Raw genomic sequence first — 19,054 nt, 5'->3', positions numbered from 1 at the left:
CTCAGTCTCAGAATTTCTCATCTAAATCATTTAACCACACCTGTTATCAATCTGTTCATTCCAATTACAGAGTTAGACTTAAGCTGATATGTTTTGTATTGATAAAATGGGATCTGAAGGTGCACGTTTGCATTTTGCCTAAACTTTGCAATTTTCATCCATTCAGATCAGCCTGCACGAACTTTATTCAGCATTGCTGTTGCACTTCTACCAGAATCTAAATAGTAAAATGTGCCATTCCAATCTGTGCCTCACTTCTAAGGTCTATACATCACTAACGATACTTTCTGTTGTCACTGAATGTTAATGTTAATTCTCCACAGCAATGCTCCAAAATCTAGTAGAAGGCCTTATTTATACAGTAGAGACAGTTACTCCAATAAAAGCAGCAAAAGCAGCTAACAGAGAGCGTTATAAGAACGTTTAATAACATTACAAAAATAACATTCCAGGAAGGTTCTGAAAATGTGACATAATACAAAATGGTTTGCATCACAACGATATTAAAACGTTTCTCATTTAACGTTCCCAGCCAGACAAATAATAACAACTACCCTTATGGAAATGTTAAGGTAAGCCTTAAAATTAAGCCTAAAAAGCCTAAAAATTAGTGAACTTTCTACAAACCTATAAGGCTCACCGGATTATAAGGCGCACTATCAATGAACGTCTATTTTTTTAGTCTATTTTCATATAAAAGATGTACTGGATTATAAGGCAAATTAAGTGACACTAGTAAGGATGCTACATCTAAGTGAGTAAGGGTGTCGCCATGTTTCTCTTCTGATGGGGAAGCTGGGGGAAGCGCCTAAGTAAACAAAACTGTAATTCTTAAAAATAACATTTTTTTAAAAAGTCAGACGAGTGCTGGATGTTAATCTACACAGATTCCTCTCCTAAAAAAAACATTTATTTGGGTGAATAAAAGGACTTTCCAACATTTTGTTGAGTGCCAGCCCCGGTTAGCAAGCACTTAGTCAGCCCCAGTTAGTGCTAGTAAATGCTGCCCGACAGTACTAGACTGAGGAACCCTGAGTGTTCCAGTAACACAGGGTTCTATCATCTAATGGTTTGTTCCACATAACTTGTTTTACCTCAGCAAACATACAGTCTAGAGGTGATATACTCACCTCTAAATGGCGAAAGAGCTAGTGCTGTGGTTAGTTTATATGCTTAGTATATGCTTATACTGCTCCAGCCTTAGTGCTGGAGAAACTTCACTGAAAACTCAGTCTTATAATGCTATACTTCAGCAGAGTGACTTTACTGCTCCTTAACCCCTTAACGCCTGTTGTTGCAAATATGCGACTAACCGTTTGATTCAATCAACCTGCCAAGATAGCGCCTGCATTCCCCCAATGCCTGTTAGTGCATATTCGCCACGGACCTAGGAACCTTTGACAATTTACAATTCAAATGAATCTAGAATTCAAATTAATGAAATGTTTCCTGTAATATTTGTGTATATTGTGTTGGTGACAGTAATTGGTGTTATTTATTATTGAATGCCTGCTGTTGGGTGCATAAATAAAACATTGATTTTTCACTGTTATATTACTCTGTTATTGTTATCTTAGTATGGACCATTATGTCTGCTGTAGCAAATTTGCAACATACCAAATTTACCCCAAATAGACCATATTGCCTGTTGTTGCAAATTTGCAACATACCAAAATTTCTATTTATTTTTGTGCAAAAGTGAAATTAATAATCTTAATAACAATATTTACTATCTACTTAAAGGTAAAACACACATGAAACATTTTTTCATATACAGCTACATTAATTCAGGCATTAAGGGGTTAATACCTGACTGGTAAAATTCATACATAAGGTGCACTGTTGATTTTTGGGAAAATTAAAGGAATTGTTGTGCGCCTTATAGTGCACAAAATACGGTAAGCTCTTTTTTAATCCACTTAAGCAGGTGAATACACTCACTCAGCTCTCAAAGTGGTAGTGGAAAAAGTAAATGAATTGATTTCCTTGGAATCAACAACTGATTGACCTTAACTTCTAGGCAGAGTAGCCATCATCCCAGATTGTCTCAATTTGCAGATTGTTGCCTTACTGTTGACTGGTCAATTTCTTCAAAAGTCGTCAAAATCACTTTGTAATACTTTGCAGCTTTCTGTAAATCAATAATTTTTTATCTTAGATTGACTGAAAGCTCCTTTTGGCACAGCATGGCTCACATACATTTATCCTTCTTGTGCAGAGAACCAAAAGTTGGGTGGCAAAAAAATTTGTCTGTTTATACTTTAGTGTGTTTTTTGTGCACTTTTACTGTCTCTAATAAAGACCTGTACGCCTCTAGAGAAGCGAGTGCTGATTCCACATGAATTAGTTCCTGTTCAGGGTGTTAATTTTCACATTTTAAGAAACTAAAAATGAACGCATTGGCAACATAAACTGCAATTGATAAACATTTGCCTGGTTTAAAATTCGTATTTACTAGTGATTTATTAATGTTCGAATTCTGATGAGCTAATGTTTTGCTAACATTTTTAATATGAATATCCATGCTGATAAATAAGTGTCATGTGTGAGCATTTGTTAATATTCAAATTCTGATGAGCTACTGCTTTGTTTCATTAGTTGTATCATTAGTTTAAAATATATTAATAAAAGTTATTATAAAGTGTTACCCGTGCGTACTAAGCTAAGCTAAGATAAACTAAGCTAAGCTAATAGCCTGTTATGCTAAAAACAAAGAGAAAACACATGAATTATGAAAAGAAATGAAAGAAAAAGGAGGGAAAAGGAGAAGAAGTCATGCCCGGTGTGTGGTGCTGTGTTGCTGGGCGGATGTTTGGATATGTTTTGTGTTTAATAGAAACAATATGGATGGGGGTAAAAAAAAAAAGGGCAGGCCTGTGTACGAACATATGTGTTTTTTTTTTTTACCATTTTTTTCATCACAGGTTTTACACAGATCTCAGATCAGTTTTCTCCATCAAATCCAATGCATTGCAAACCCAACCCTGATCCAAAACTTGGGTGGTGCAAAAAACAACAACAAAAAACAAAAAAGGCTCCATACGGTCCCCTGGTCCTTCGGGGGGCTTGTCGTAAAAACTAATGGCGCCCCTGTACCTCTGGTTGGAGCATCTGTATTCAGTTTCAGATCATCTCATTAACTCACACAGACATGAGTCACGTCCAGTGCGTAATAATACGATCCCGAAGGCCTGTCGTTAGCGGCTCGCTTTCAGCGGCCTGATGATATGATTAAGAATATGATGATGCAGTGGCAGCATATGGGATGGAGAAGGCTGGAATGTGTGTGTAGTGTGGTGTGTGTGTGTAGTGTGTGTGTGTGTGTGTGTGGTGTCTGAGATGTTTTTTGTACATTTTGTACTCTTTGTACTATTCTAACAAGACTAGACCTAATTTACGATGGTCGTCTATTGATGTTACATTACATGCTCTAGCAAGAAAAGTATATAATTTTGTGTTATTCTGCAAAACATTGTCATAAATTATGATCTAATCTTCTTCCAAGTCAAGGGTGTTGACAGTGTTTTCCCACAAAATCTTACAGCACTTCATGCCTTCCTCTGCTGACAACTTTTATAGAGATGCAGATTTCATTTTTCAGCAGGATTTGGCACACTGCCCACACTGCCAAAAGTACCAATTAATCTTATATAATATTCTAATTTTATGAGACACTGATTTTTTGGGTTTTTGCTTAAAATAGATCACTCTGTGGATAATAGATCTATATAATATGTGAGTTTCATATTTTGAACTGAATTACTGAAATAAAGTAACTTTTCAATGATATTCTAAATTTTGAGATGCACTAGTATATATATATATATATATATATATATATATATATATATATATATATATATATATATATATATACACAAATGTAAAAACGCATTTGGACACCTGCTTATTCATTGTTTCTTCTAAAATCAATGGCATTCATGAGGTAATTGACTTGGGAAAATAAAAATGGGAAAATAAGCTAAAAATTACTGGGCAGCTTCTTTTTGCTGCTTCTGCATTCACTGCTTCCTCCAAAATCAAAGTGTTAATCCTGTTTTTGTTGGAGTAACTGTCTCTACTGTCCACGGAAGAAGACTTTCTAGGAAATTCTGGAATATTTCTGTGAGAATTTGACTGCATTTAGTGACAATACAAGAGTTAGTGAAGTTGAAGCGACATTTTCAGGACAACAACAACTAATAAAAACAGGTCTAACCATCCAACCAAGGCCAACTCATCCAAGAAGCACTGCCCCATATATTTCCAAAGAACACAGTTCCACTGCTACTGGTCCACACCTGACATTAGTCATGGTTCCAATGGGTTAATGTAGCTTTATTCTCTTCAGAGAGTCCTATTCTCTTGGCAGTACTTCTCTATATATAGTTATATACTCTCTATATAACTCCAGATAAGTCCAGAATTTTAAGTGTGAGAATTTTAGGGGTTGGTGTGTAGTGTAAGAGCGCAAGCGTGTGTGTGTGTGTGTGTGTGTGTTTGTGTGTGTGATGTAAACAGTGGTAAACAGGCGGTGGAGTGTTTGTAACGAAGACCATGGCAGGAGATGTAATAGAGAAGGTATGCAGCATCTATGATTAATTGGAAGTGGCTGGTACCAGCACGCACACATACACACACACACACACACACACATATACACACATGTATACACACACAACAGGGTAATAAAAAGCTAAAGGAAACCTCAAGTCATAAAAAGTTGGGAAAGTATGAATAATGCTAATATTTTAAATAATCCATTTACTTTGACTTGTATTCGTCTGCATACAGTATGAATCACATATAGTAGTGCATCTAAAAAAATAGAATATCATTGAGATAAAAGTTACTTTTATTCAGTTCAAAATGTGAATCTTATATATTATATAGGTGTATTACACACAGAGTTATCTATTTAAAGTGTACCTTTATTTTATTGTTGATGATTATGGCTTACAACCAATGAAAACCCCCCAAAAAGACAAATTGGTCCTGCTGGAAAATGAAATCCGCATCTACATAAAAGTTGTCAGTAGCAGAGGGAAGAAGCATGAAGTGCTGTAAGATTTTGGGGGAAAACAAAACTGCACTGACTTTAGACTTGATAATAAAACACAGTGGATCAACACCAGCAGATGACATGTCTCTCCAAGCCATCACTGATTGGTGGAAACTTCACACTAGACCTCGAGCAGCTTGGATTGTGTGTCTCTCCACTCTTCCTCCAGACTCTGATCACTTGATTTACAAATGAAATGTAAAATTTACTGATGATCAGTGATGGTTTGGAGAGACATGTCATCTGCTGGTGTTGGTTTATTTCATTATTTCTTTAAAATCTGATAAATTTAAGGTCCAACCTTTTGACTGGTATTGTATGCCAAATAACATGTAAATGTAAATACTTAATAAATGCATTATTTAACCTATATGCAGCTTATTTCATCAAGTAATGCCTAAAGAAAAATACAGTAACAGCACACTTTCCACTTTTACACCACCATCCCACACACTTTAACACCCACCCCAACCCCAGCTGTATCACCCCACCGCTCCACCCCGGTTGATCAACAACAGTAAGAATAAATAAAGCCGCTTTTGGACGGTGTTCAGCAGCTCCAGCCCGTCGTCTCCATTAGTCACTGACTATTGTGTCCAATTACATGATTAGCTTATGAAAACCCTGAGAGCCGCTCAGCACGGCCGCCGCGCGACACCTATCACATCCCCAACAGATGGCCATAACACAAACAGGCCCATTCATCTCAGAGCCAGTGGTGGGGAACAAACAGAGGTATTTTTTACTCACTGTAGCAGCTTGCTGTTGACTCTTCGCTTTTCTCTGCCTGCCTTTTTTTTCCCCGTGGAGAGGCAGCTGCTCGCTGAGCCTTTCACAAAATCGACTCCGATGAAAGACATCTTGTTCTCATTAATTCTCCAGCAGAGAAAAGCTCTTGTTGAGGAAGATTAAAATTAGACGCCGGCATGAGAGCTCAGAAAAGGCACAGCGTGGGCTTCTTTATGCTTAAAACTTAAACACGGAGCATCCTGTACACACAGCTTTGTTTTGCAGTGAGGAAACGAAGCCTAAATGAAGAAACACACTGTGGCTTGTGGGAGTCAATAGGAGCTATAAAATAAGCTTGAAATAAAGGATATTAACTGGGGTGGGATTTTAGCAAATGCTACTAGCCAAATGCGAGTAAACACAAACAATGAAGTACTGGGTCAATTTAAACAAGCCACAGTGGCTGATTAGCAATTTCAGACATCCCACCTCTCCCTTGACAGACGGGATTCTCTGATGCAGGCAATCTGTCAGAATTTTTTTTTTGCACTAAAAAGATGCACCGTATTATAAGGTGCACTAACAATGATCAATGGTCTATTTTCATACATAAGGCACACCGGATTATAAGGCACATTTTAAGAGACACTATTAGGAACTTTCAGTTCAGCAGGTCTCGCCGCTGGGTGGTGGTGTGGGAGTAGCTAACTAAGGTAATTAAAACTAAAACTTAGTAAACAAAACTGTAATAAAATATTTCCTTTCTTTTAAAGTCAAACGAGGTGAGTAAAGCATTTTGTTTATTTACATTAAGCTTAGATTTCCAAATTTCAGTGCTATTTCAATAGCAGTGCTAGCTGGGGTTAGCAGCAGGCTACAGGCCGATAATACTCCACTCTGAACAGGGAAATAATGATTAGCGGCTAATGCTAATGCTACTCCAGCCTCTGTGCTAAACTGAAACCCCTGAATAACATTGAAATTTGGCGGAGTTGCTTTACTACCCCTTAATACCTGACTGGTAGAATTCATACATAAAGTGCATCGGATTAAAAGGCGCACTGATGATTTTTGGGGAAATTAAAGTTTTTAACGTGCTCCTTATAGTGTGAAAAATATAATAGTCTGAGGTGATCAAGCCACAGTGGGTGATTAGCAATTTCAGACATCCCACCTTTCCCTTGACAGGCAAAGATAAAATATAATGATACATATAAATACAACAAAATAAAAAATAAAATGAAAAGTATAAAAGTACAGTCTTTAGTGTGTGTGTGTGATGTAGAATGGAGGTAGTGCAGTTGAACACAATAGACAGTGAACACCAGTTGATGTGCATAAAGTGAGGATAACTGATGTCAGCCATACAGAAAGTGCAAATACAGTTATATAATAATTTAAATTTAGCAGTGCAAATGATACGTAAACAGTAGATGAATGATCTAGTGAATGAACTACTAGTGCAAAATAGGGTAGAACTATTAAAATAGTGTTATAGGCATCAGCAAGACTGAGAGTGTGTCCATAGCTGAGGGTGTGTCCATGGTGTGGCCAGAATTGCTGGAAAAAAAAGTGTCACAGAGTCTTTAGTTTGCTGTGCTGAGAGGAGGCCTGAGGGACAAAAGACTTTCGGAGTCTGTCTGTGGAGCAGGACTGGGACAGCAATTTGCAGCTCAGGAACAAGGCCTAAATAAAGAAGCACACTGTGGCTTATGAGAAAGTACATTTTTAAAGTGCGTTTTGGCAGCAAAATAGACAGCTTTGTGCTGGGTTGCTGTTTCTTACCATTTTTTTAAGGCTATTGTTGAGACCAACGATACCAAATTAGCGACTTTTCTGACCTTCTACTAACACTACAGCTAGTTTCACAGAGGAGATTCGCTAAACCTGACTGTAAGTGAGAGAAACAGTGACTGGTCTGATGTTTGCTCGTCGTTTACATTTAATTCCATCCATTTTTTTTATTGTGGCTACTGATACGATGCTAAAAAAGGTTAAGTAGTTCTGTTTCAAACTGAACAACTTTCTGCTGTTGATCACCTTAACAATAAGATGCCTATTTTTGTTTGTTTTTTTGTTTTATAGAAATCCAATTCCTTTCTGATTGGCAGCCTGTATTGTATAAGTAGGAAGAGCTGAATGGTGGAATATGCTGAGGTTAGTAAATGAGTTGATTCGTGATATCAGAACTGCTCATATCGAGAGCAAATTTTAAGGTTATTTTTGTCACGGAGGTTGATCAATGTAGTGTTAGGAGTCTTGCCCAAGGACTTTTGGATGTTTTGACATGCATCATATGAGGACCATATGAAGTAGGGGTGGGCGATATAGCTCTAAAATAATATCACGATATTTCAGGGTATTTTTGCGATAACGATATACTTGGCGATATAGGAAAACAGAAAAATTATTAATTAATTTCAGGAATATAGTATAAGAGTATAACAGCATAATCATAATGTGGCAAAATAAATAATATAGCATAAAATAATATAATGCAGCAAATAATATTGCCGAATATTTAGTGCATGCATATAAACTGCAAACTAAAACAATACAATACAATAATACAATAAATACACCTAAAGCTTCACAGTAAATAATAGACTACTTTTAAGACAGAACATCTCTATTATCACGATATGGATTTTTTACATCACAATATTTCTGTGTCACGATATATTGTATACGGTATAATACTGGCCACCCCTACAATGAAGTAAAGGTGTCTCTATCTATCCATTCATCCATCCATCCATCCATCCATCCGTCTGCCTATCTGTGTATGTAAAAACACGTGTTTCCATAATAGGTTTTCTTTAAGTTTGCTCGCGCTGCCACCTGCCGTCTGAACAGGTGAGATGCAACCTTAACTTCTCTTCACCAGTGGGGTGTGGCTAGATCTGCTCTAACTCCTCCCACGTCGTGTTTCATTGGTCTATCCTGTCGCGTTTTTTTCCGTGTAAAACACTGGAGCTGTAGTGATTCGTTGCTTAAAGTCTCTTGCTTGTAATTTATTTAAATATATTTTACATTTTCTTCCCCAGTATAAAAATAAGGTTTATACTTTAAAAACATAAAATCTGTAAAAGAAATCAAGTGAGTAAAAATTCCATAAAAGCAATGTGTTTTCTTGCAGAACACACATCTTTCTTGTTCTCTTGAAATATTTTTGAAACTGTTTTAAATCTTTTTTCCACTTTTGAATATTATTTTCCCAGCCTGTGTCTATGTACGTTTATCGTTTATTACGTTTATTAAAGAGAGAGAGAAAAAAGGGGGAGAAAAAAGAAAGAGAAAAAAAGAGAGAGAATTAAATTAAGAAAGAAAAAGAAAAAAAGAAAGAAAGACAGAGAGAAAAAGAAAAGGAGAGAAAGAAAGAAAGAGAGAAAAAAGACATAAAGAGAAAAAAGAAGAGAGAGAGAGAGAGAGAGAGAGAGAGAGAGAGAGAGAGAGAGAGAGAGAGAGAGAGAGAGAGAGAGAGAGAGAGAGAACTCGACTATATAAAAATAATCTTAGTTCCATATAAGAACCTGTTGGGAAATCCACCCTTAGATGGTTAGCGTTTCCTACTTCGAAAACGCGGAGTAAGACACAGACACACAAAGTTTGTCCCCTGCCAGCCGCCGTCCCCGACACCCTTTCCCCTCTCTTCTTCTTCCCACAGAGACTTTCCCTTTCCCCGGCTGAGAGTTTTATTAACTGCATGGCGGAGAGAAGCGGCGCCGCGGCCTAGTCTCTGCTGTTCTTCCACTCCGCGGTGTTTCCTGAGCGCGTGGCCGGCGGAATGTTCACCACTACCGGGTCCAGAGGGCTGTGTGAGTCCGCCTGCACCCTGTCATTCATTCCTGCTGAGTGTCTGTATCCAGACTGCTGTGTTTACTGCCGGGTTTACACTCTTAGCTGATATTAAATTGATTATTCCAGTTATTATAGTCCTTATACAGTCTATTTAACTTAAAATGTAACCTAACTTGCTTACTGCTGCTTCTTCAGACTCATAGACACCTTACACTTAACCTGAGTACAAATGTCTGTGGCCACCTTTTTTAAATACCCAAACTGACAAAAAGTCTAGACACTTACATTTCCTAAATCTAAATTGTTTCTAAGTGGTTGATTTGGTATGCCATGTGGTTGCTGTTGTGTTGCTAGGTGGTTGACAGGCTGTTTTGTGGCTGTAGTCTTTCCAAGTGGTTGTAATTGTATCTCAGGTGGTTGCTGTTGTTTTTTAGGTGGTTGGTTGGGTATGGTATTGCGGTATTATATGTAAGTGGTTGATATGGCATCCCAGGGTGACTATGGTGTTGCTAAGTGGCTGCAGTGGCATCTCAGGTGGTTGCTGTTGTGTTGTTAGGTGTTTAACTGGGTGCTGTAATATTTTCAAGTGGTTGATATGGTAAAGTTATTCCATGTGATCACTGTTGTGTTGTTAGGTGGTTGGCTGGGTATGATATTGCTGTAGTATTCCTAAGTGGTTTATATGGTATCCTGGGTGGCTATACTGTTGCTAAGTGGCTGCAGTGGAATCCCAGGTGGTTGCAGTTGTGTTGCTAGGTGGTTGGCTGTCTGTGGTGTTGCTGTAGTGTTGCTAAGTGGTTGGGTATGATATAGATGTGGGGATATAGCTGTAGTAAGTGGTTGATATGGTATCCCCGGTGGCTATGGTGTTGCTAAGCGGCTGCAGTGGTATCCCAGGTGGTTCAATTTGTGTCTATTTGGTTGGCACCCAGGTGATTGATGTAGTGTTTCCAAGTGGTTGGAAGTGTATCTCAGGTGGTTGCTGTTGGGTTGTTAGGTGGTTGACTGGGTATGGTGTTGTTAAAGTGTTGCTTTTACATAGATGGGTTATGTTGTGTTTTATTGTAAAGATTATACAAGCTGTGTTGATATTGCTGTAGTAAGTGGTTGATATGGTATCCTAGGTGGCGATGGTGTTGCTAAGTGACTGCAGTGGTATACCATGGGGTAGAAGTTGTGGGTGCTATTCTATTGCTAGGTGGTTGGCTGTCTGTGTTGTTGCTGTAGCAAATCTAAGTGGCTGATATGGTATCCCAGGTGGTTGGAGTTTTGTTTTGCTATTTGGTTGACTGTCTATAGTGTTGCTGTAGTGTTGCTAAGTGGTTGATATGGTATTCCAGGTAGTTGGCTGGCTGTGGTGTTGATGTACTGTAGTTTTGATAAGTGGCTGTTGTGGTACACCTGGTAGTTGCTGTTGTGTTGCTAAGTGGATGTATTGGGGTCTCAGGTGAGTGCTATTGTGTTTCTAGATGGTTTACTAGATGGTGTTTATGGCGTTGCTGTAGTATTGTAAAGTGGCTACAGTGGTATCCCAGTTGATTGCTTGGTTGTTGGCTGACTGTGGTGTTGCTGTAGTGTTTCTTAGTGGTTGGAAATGTATCTCGAGTGGTTGCTGTTGTGTTGTTAGGTGGTTGACTGGGTATGATGTTGTTAAAGTGTTGTTTTAATATAGATGGGTTCTGTTGTGTTTTATTGTAGAGATCATACAAGCTGTGTGGATAACGTTGTCTAAATTTACTGGTTGACCGAGTAGTTTTGGGCCTATTTGCTGTATGCAGGACATCAGTTGTCAGTAGTACCCAACGTCTCTGTCCCCAATCTCCATCTCTTACAGATAAAGCTCCTCTGTCGAAGAGCCTGCTGCTGCTGCCTGGCGCCCTCACTGTGCTGCTGATCCTGGGTCTGCCTCAGTACCAGAAGTTCTTTGTCTACAGCCTTCAGGCCGTGAAGCAGCACAAACAGGTGAGAGTTATTAATCAGTTATGGGTTTAACTCACTTTTTAAATCATTTTGGCATTTTTTAAAGTGGTTTTGATTCACATTCAGATAGCCTAACCTGAGATAACAGGGTATTAGAGAGTATTTTAGAGTCACTCCCATATTAGAAATCGTATTTGACCCATATATTTATGTGGAGAACTTGTGATAATGTGTGTTTACTGTCCTCTGTTGTAGGTCTGGAGGCTGCTAAGTGGAAGGCTGATCTGTCTGGATGTGAAGGACACGTTCTGCAGCAGTTTACTCATCTACAACTTTCGCATATTCGAGAGGAGGTTTGGCAGTCGTAAATTTGCAGTAAGTCATTCCCAGTAATGATGTGAGTTCTGCTGAAGGCTGTTTTTGTATTTTTTATATTTAATAGTATTATAGAAGTATTTTTAGTAGTCTGGAGAGCTGTGTCACCCCCTATGCTTCCTGTAGTGTCATAATGACTGTGTGCTTATCACACAACCTATGGACATGACCTCAATAAGTTTTGGTGAATTTTCCAATCCTTTTATTAAAGAATATTAGGAAAATTTAGGAAAACTGGCAACTATTATTAGTTAAAAATGTATAGATTTTCTGTAATTACGTGTGGATTATTGTGTTGAGTGATGTGACCTTAATATATATAGATATTAGATTTTCTCGCTCAGCTTTATGAGGTACAGTCACCTGGAATACAGGCTGTCAGTTAACAGCTGTGCTGTACTCGACCAGAGTGAATTACTTGAATTTCTTGTCTCTTAATCATGTGTTTGAGAGCATCAGTTGTAAAGTTGTGAAGAGGTACAGTTACAGGTATACAGTGAATAATAAATAGCTCTATTTGAGTAATGCTCTAATCCAGATTATGAGAAGCAAGAACTACTCAACTAAATAAAGAAAAAATGATTTTAAGAAATTAATGTCAGTCAATTTGAAACATTTTGAGAACTTTGAAAGTATCCTCAAGTGCGGTCACCACCACAAAGACAATCAAAAACATTACGATGAAACTGGCACTAATCAGGACAGTTTCAGAAAAGGAAGAGCAAGAGTTCCCTCTGTTGCACAGGATAAGTTTATAAGAGTTACGAGCCTCAGAATAAGATAAGAGCACCTAAATGCTTCTTCACAGAGTATTTTGGTTTGTTTAACACACTAAGTCCTTATTTTGGCTTGTTCTTGTCAGTCTTTCCTGTTTGGAACCTGGGTTCTCTCTGGATTACTGGACTTCTGTTTGGCTGAAGCTCTTGGATTCTGCTTCGAGCTGCAGGTGGACGTGCTGCCGGCTGGACTGTGAGTAACCTTATTTACCAAAAAACATTTATTTAGTTTAGTATGTTTAGTTATATTTTATTTATGCCTTAATATTGAATGATAATAGATCAAATGTACACTTTAAAATATGTTCTGTACGTGACTGTATTCGTCTCCACCACCAAGGAGCGCTGTAATTATGACTCAGTAATGCATATTTATACCCCACACCATTCTCACTCAACTTCCCCTGTCAGGGTGATTGCTTGGTTGATAAAAGTTGTGGCTAAGTGATGCATTTGCTACGTGTTTCAAAATTTCCTCTTCGTATTTCGTGTGTTTGTGAGTGTGTGTGTGTGGTGCTTGTGTGTGTGGTGTGGACATCTGACCTTTTGTGTGGCACAGATAGATGAGCATTAAATGAATAGCATAATATAATGTATTAAGAGAGTTATGGCTGTGTGCTAAATTGTGTATAGATCTTTAAAAAAACATGAAATACAGTAAACAAATTAAAAAACTTATATTACAGCTTTCACTTAGTTAACACAGACCATTGTTGTGTAGAGCTTCTTGTTATTTGATGGCAAAATACATGTTGCACACACAAACGGTATTCTTTGGCTAACTAAGACAAAAAACCTCTTTGTAAAGAAGTTTTTAAACAGTTTTTCTTTCTTAAGTAAAGATGAATTAAAGAGTGTTTAGTGGCTCATGGCGAGTATTTATTTTTAGTAGGGATGCACAGAATATCTGTCAACTGAAAAAAAATTGAAAAAGAATCTCTTTTGGTGAGTGAAAAGACCCAATAATTTATATTAAACTGGTTCTAATTCAGCGTTTCCTCTCTAAGGGAGAAACTGAGGATTTTTTTCAGTGGTAGCAGCAAGCCCATATTTTAATACTAATTAGTTACAATATTTTTCAGACTATAAGATGCACTTAAAATCCTTTAATTTCATCTTGTATGTATGAATTCTACCAGTCAGGTATTAAGGAGCAGTAAAGCCACTCTGCTGAAGTAAAGCATTATAAGGGTGAGTTTTCAGTGAAGCTTCTCCAGCAATAAGGCTAGGTGCAGCAGCATTAGCATTAGCCGCTAACCACAGCACTAGCTAGAATATGTGATTGTAGTCTGCATGTTTGCTGTGTTAAAACAAGGTACTAGGGAAGAACCGCTACCTGATAGCACCCTGGGTTATCGGAACACTCAGTAGTTCCTCGGTGTAGTGCTGTCGAGTGGCATTCACATCTCATTAGCACATCGGTTAGCAGCTAATGCTAATGTTTCTGCACCCAGCCTTAGTGCTGGAGAAACTTCACTGCAAAAAATCTCACCCTTAGACAAAATATTGAATAGCTAAGCTTACTGTAAATAAATGGAAGTGCTTTACTCACCCAAATAAACAGTTTTCAGGAGAGAAATTTGTGTAGATTAACATCCAGCACTCGCTTGTCTTTAAAAGAAAATGTTTTTTTTTTTTTTTTAAGAATTACAGTTTTGTTTATTTAGACACTTCTTCCCCCATTAGAAGGGGAACATGGCGATACTTTTGCTCACTTCGATGTAGGCATCCTTACTAGTGTCACTTAACGCGCCTTATAATCCGGTGAACTTTATATTCTGAAAAATATGGTAATTTCTAAATTTAGCATTTCTATATAAATAAATGTTAAAAAAAAGTGGACAAATTAATGAAAACCTGCAGGAAACAGAGTTTGGTATTTGATTTTAAGCCACATGTTTGATTTTGTTCTGAAAATAATCCTTTGGTTGGATTTCTATTTTTTTTTTAAATTAAATTAAATACCATTGTGTCTAAGCGTACAAAAGGCAAAGTATAATATAAAAAATATACATCTCAAACTCTATAGGTATACACACACTTACATTTTGCATTTTTTATATGCAAATTCTTAACAAAGGAGCTTTTGTCACTTATCAAGACGGTAAGATATTCTTCCTTCTGCATAAAGTCAGAATACTATACTATTATATATCTTTTATCTTTTAGCATTTTTTATTTTTCTAGTGTTTCTCTTGGAATGCTTAGAATTAATAAAAGAGGATCCAGGTTTAGGTCAGTTTCCCCTTTTTTTCCAGATACAATACCCAGTACTGTCGTGTAGGGGTGGGCTAAATCATATCGTATCGTATGCAATAATATTGCCAAAAAAAATTTATATCTTGAACGATATTATTCCCTAAAATATGGTGCCATATCACCCACCCCTAATTATCACATCAGGGTACTACTTTTTTTTTTTTTACTGTTTTTAGCAAAATAAATAATTCAAACGGTTCTCATTTCCCATTATATATCTACTAGAGACTATATAGAGATTATATCTGACAGATTATGTCATTTAATTTATTTTAATCCTGGATATATGGAGATATTTGGAGTGCATTATTATTAGTATCATGACATTCTGGATCATTGACTTCTGTTATAAATCTGATACATTTTAATATAGTTTATATAGTTTGGGGTAAATTTTCATTTTATTGCAGTAGTGTATTCTTATTTTTTTATTTTTATTTTTATTTTTTAATTCAGTGTTTTGTCATATTGCCAAGAGTATCGTACCGCAAAAATACCATGGAATATCGTGATATTATTTCAGGGCCATATCGCCCACCCCTTCTGTCATGTTTTAAAACATGATCAAATTCAATGGCTATTTCCCCCTATTACAATCTTACATTTTGGTTCAAACTTATTTTTAACATAAGGTGTAAAATACAAACAGTTAATTATTCTGAGCTGAACTGCTTGAATTCAGTTTTAAAAGAGATATTTTTCTAGCTTGGTCCCAGACCTCATCCTAATTATCATTAAGTATAACAACTTAATAAATGACAGCTTTTTCTCCCAAGTCTGCTTAAAGAAGAAATCCAGTGTAAAATGGACTTGTTGTAGTGAAACATGATTCACAATGATTCATGATTCACCTCCATTCACCCCCAGCATTACCAAATACAGTGGTTTTAACTGGCTCACAGCAGTTGCAAAGTTACGCTGCTTATTTATTGTAGGTTTAATTTATAGATGGTAATGGTACGCTAATGGTAAATGCTGTGAGGTGAGGTCATCAGCCACAGTGTGGATTGTTTTTCTTTCTGCTGCGTATCTTTTTTTTCCTCTAGTTAAACCTCAGGCACTTTTCTATAGAGGTTCTCAACCTCAAACCCAACCTCAGAGCTCAGAAGAGAAGAGTAACCAGAACTTCTAACCTCAACATAACCTTGAATTTAGGGTCATATATACTATGTGTCTTTATACAGCTCTGGAAAAAAAAATAAAAGAGGACTTAAGAATGATTAGTTTCTCATAATTTTATCAAATTAAAAACCTCTGGAATATAATCAAGAGGAAGATGGATGATCACAAACCATCAAACCAAACTGAACTGCTTGAATTTTTGCACCAGGAGTGAGTAGCATAAAGTTATCCAAAAGCAGTGTGTAAGACTGGTGGAGGAGAACATGCCAAGTGTACAGAGAGTCCTGGCAGTACATCTCTACAGGGAGTAAGCTCATATATTATATAGATGTATTACACACAGAGTGATCTATTTTAGGCATTTATCACTGATAATCAGTAAATTTTACATTTTATTTAGAAAAATCAAGGGATCAGAGTCTGGAGGAAGAGTGGAGAGACACACAGTCCAAACTGCTCGAGGTCTGGTGTGAAGTTTCCACCAATCAGTGATGGTTTGGAGAGACATGTCATCTGCTGGTGTTGATCCACTGTGTTTTATTATCAAGTCTAAAGTCATTGCAGTTTTGTTTTCACGCAAAATCTTACAGCACTTCATGCTTCCCTCTGCTGCTGACAACTTTTATAGAGATGCGGATTTCATTTTTCAGCAGGACTTGGCACACTGCCCACACTGCTAAAAATACCAATTGGTCTTATATAATATTCCAATTTCCTGAGACTCTGATATATAGGTTTTTATTGGCTGTAATCCATAATCAATAATAAAATAAATAAACGCTTAAAATAGATCACTCTGTGTTTAATACATTTATATAATGCATGAGTTTCACATTTTGAACTGAATTACTGAAATAAAGTAACTTTTCAATGAAATTCTATTTATTTATTTTTTGTAGATGCACTAGTATGTGTGCATTTGCACAACTATGTCAGCAAAGGGTTCAGTTTAACATGTAGGTTTTGAGATCAGAAGCTTGACTGTTGTTTGAAATATTCTATTTAAAAAAGTGCTGAAGCTTGCTGTTTCATTCTGACATGGCGTGATGTTTCAACTTTTAGCCTTAAAAGCCTGTTTCAGGAACTGCTGTTCTTCTGATTTCAAAACTCCTTTGAGTTCACACCCTAAACTCTGCACTTGCACATTTATATCAGCATTTTCACGAATTTCACCTCCTTGTTTGTACAATCAGGGTGCATATATTCAGCTCCACTGCTCGTATAAGACACTGTGTATTTCTATAATTATTATAATTATTACAGACTGTAGTTCTGCATCTGTTTCTCTGTAAATCTACTTTCACCCTGTTTTTCAATGCTCAGGACCCTACAGGAGAGAAAACCACCACAGAGCAGCTACTATTATTATTATTATTATTATTATTATTATTATTATTATTATTATTATTAGGGATATTGGTTTGTTCATTCATTCTCAGCACTGCAGTGAGTCACACTGGCATAAGCCCTATCCGGACGGGATTAGTTTCTCAGGAGGTCCTGGGGAAGTTTTCTCTTTTATGGGTGTTCTCTGTGATTTTATTCCCATCCGTATCGACCATGTATGTGTTTTTCTCAGACGTCCTCTGAGAACAAGGATGTACAGGGCCATCTCAAAAAAAATTTATATCTTTGAAAAGTTACTTTATTTCAGTATTTCAGTTACAGTATACAGTTGTGAAACTCATATATTACATAGATGTATTAAACACAGAGTGATCTATTTTAAGCGTTTATTTCTTTTATTGTTGATGATTATGACTTACAGCCAATGAAAACCCAAAAATCAGTATCTCAGAAAATTTGAATATTATATAAGACCAATTGGTACTTTTGGCAGTGTGGGCAGTGTGCCAAGTCCTGCTGGAAAATGAAATCCACATCTCCATAAAAGTTGTCAGTAGCAGAGGGAAGCATGAAGTGCTGTAAGATTTTGTGGGAAAACAAAACTGCACTGACTTTAGACTTGATAATAAAACACAGTGGATCAACACCAGCAGATGACAGACATGACTCTCCAAACCATCACTGATCATCAGTAAATTTTACATTTCATTTTTAAATCAAGGGATCAGAGTCTGGAGGAAGAGTGGAGAGACACACAGTCCAAACTGCTTGAGGTCTAGTGTGAAGTTTCCACCAATCAGTGATGGTTTGGAGAGACATGTCATCTGCTGGTGTTGATCCACTGTGGTTTATTATCAAGTCTAAAGTCAGTGCAGTTTTGTTTTCCCACAAAGTCTTACAGCACTTCATGCTTCCCTCTGCTACTGACAACTTTTATGGAGATGCGGATTTCATTTTCCAGCAGGACTTGGCACACTGCCCACACTGCTAAAAATACCAGTTGGTCTAATATTCTAATTTTCTGAGACACTGATTTTCGGGTTTGTATTGGCTGTAAGTCATAATCATCAACAATAACATAAATAAACGCTTAAAATAGATCACTCTGTGTTTAATACATCTATATAATATGAGTTTCACAATTTGAACTGAATTACTGAAATAAAGTAACTTTTAAAAAGATATTCTATTTTTTTTAAATGGCGCTGTATGTAGCCAGTGGACCTGCTTTTCTTTGTGATTTACTCTATATCTGTAAAGTTAATGCACATTTCGTGCAACGTTTCGAAGGGAAACTTTCATTTTTGTAGATAACGTTTATCTCGAGCATCTGTGTGAGGACTTTAGTGCAACGTTAAACATTCAAATGAAGGTTTTTTTTTTTTATACATGAACTTTGCTCTGTCTCAGATCTAAAGATGGTGTGACTGGGTGTATTTTTAAACTAGGGTAGTACAAGAAGTCTGTTACACACCAAGGGCCACACTTCCTTTGTAGACAGTAGCAAACCTCATAGTTATTTCTAAAAAAGCGAAGGTCACCTGATTTATACACTTTTTTAAATAAGAAGAATGATTTAAAAGTGTATCATTTTATAGTAAAAAACATAACGTATTTATTTCTCACTGTTTTCCAAAGCTATACATCACTTTTTTACATCAAA

The 19,054-nt window shown here is 36.9% G+C and overlaps 2 protein-coding genes across 2 annotated transcripts in view; one reads left to right on the top strand and one right to left on the bottom strand.

The window, feature by feature from the left end:
- tmem41ab (transmembrane protein 41ab) overlaps positions 1-19,054 on the bottom strand; it is a 519,270-nt gene that overhangs the window by 346,505 nt on the left and 153,711 nt on the right. The window lies entirely within an intron of this gene.
- Positions 9,376-19,054, top strand: part of ubac2 (UBA domain containing 2) — a 40,789-nt gene continuing 31,110 nt past the window's right edge. Inside the window, exons 1-4 of the mRNA XM_049469710.1 lie at positions 9,376-9,609; positions 11,427-11,554; positions 11,768-11,887; positions 12,750-12,856. Of these exons, the coding sequence (XP_049325667.1) occupies positions 9,579-9,609; positions 11,427-11,554; positions 11,768-11,887; positions 12,750-12,856 (386 nt within the window). The 5' untranslated portion in view covers positions 9,376-9,578. The remainder of the gene's footprint in view (positions 9,610-11,426; positions 11,555-11,767; positions 11,888-12,749; positions 12,857-19,054) is intronic.

The sequence above is a fragment of the Astyanax mexicanus genome, chromosome 21 (assembly GCF_023375975.1).
Source record: "Astyanax mexicanus isolate ESR-SI-001 chromosome 21, AstMex3_surface, whole genome shotgun sequence".
Classification (NCBI taxonomy): Eukaryota; Metazoa; Chordata; class Actinopteri; order Characiformes; family Acestrorhamphidae; genus Astyanax; species Astyanax mexicanus.
This window is presented reverse-complemented; position numbering and strand designations above follow the sequence as displayed.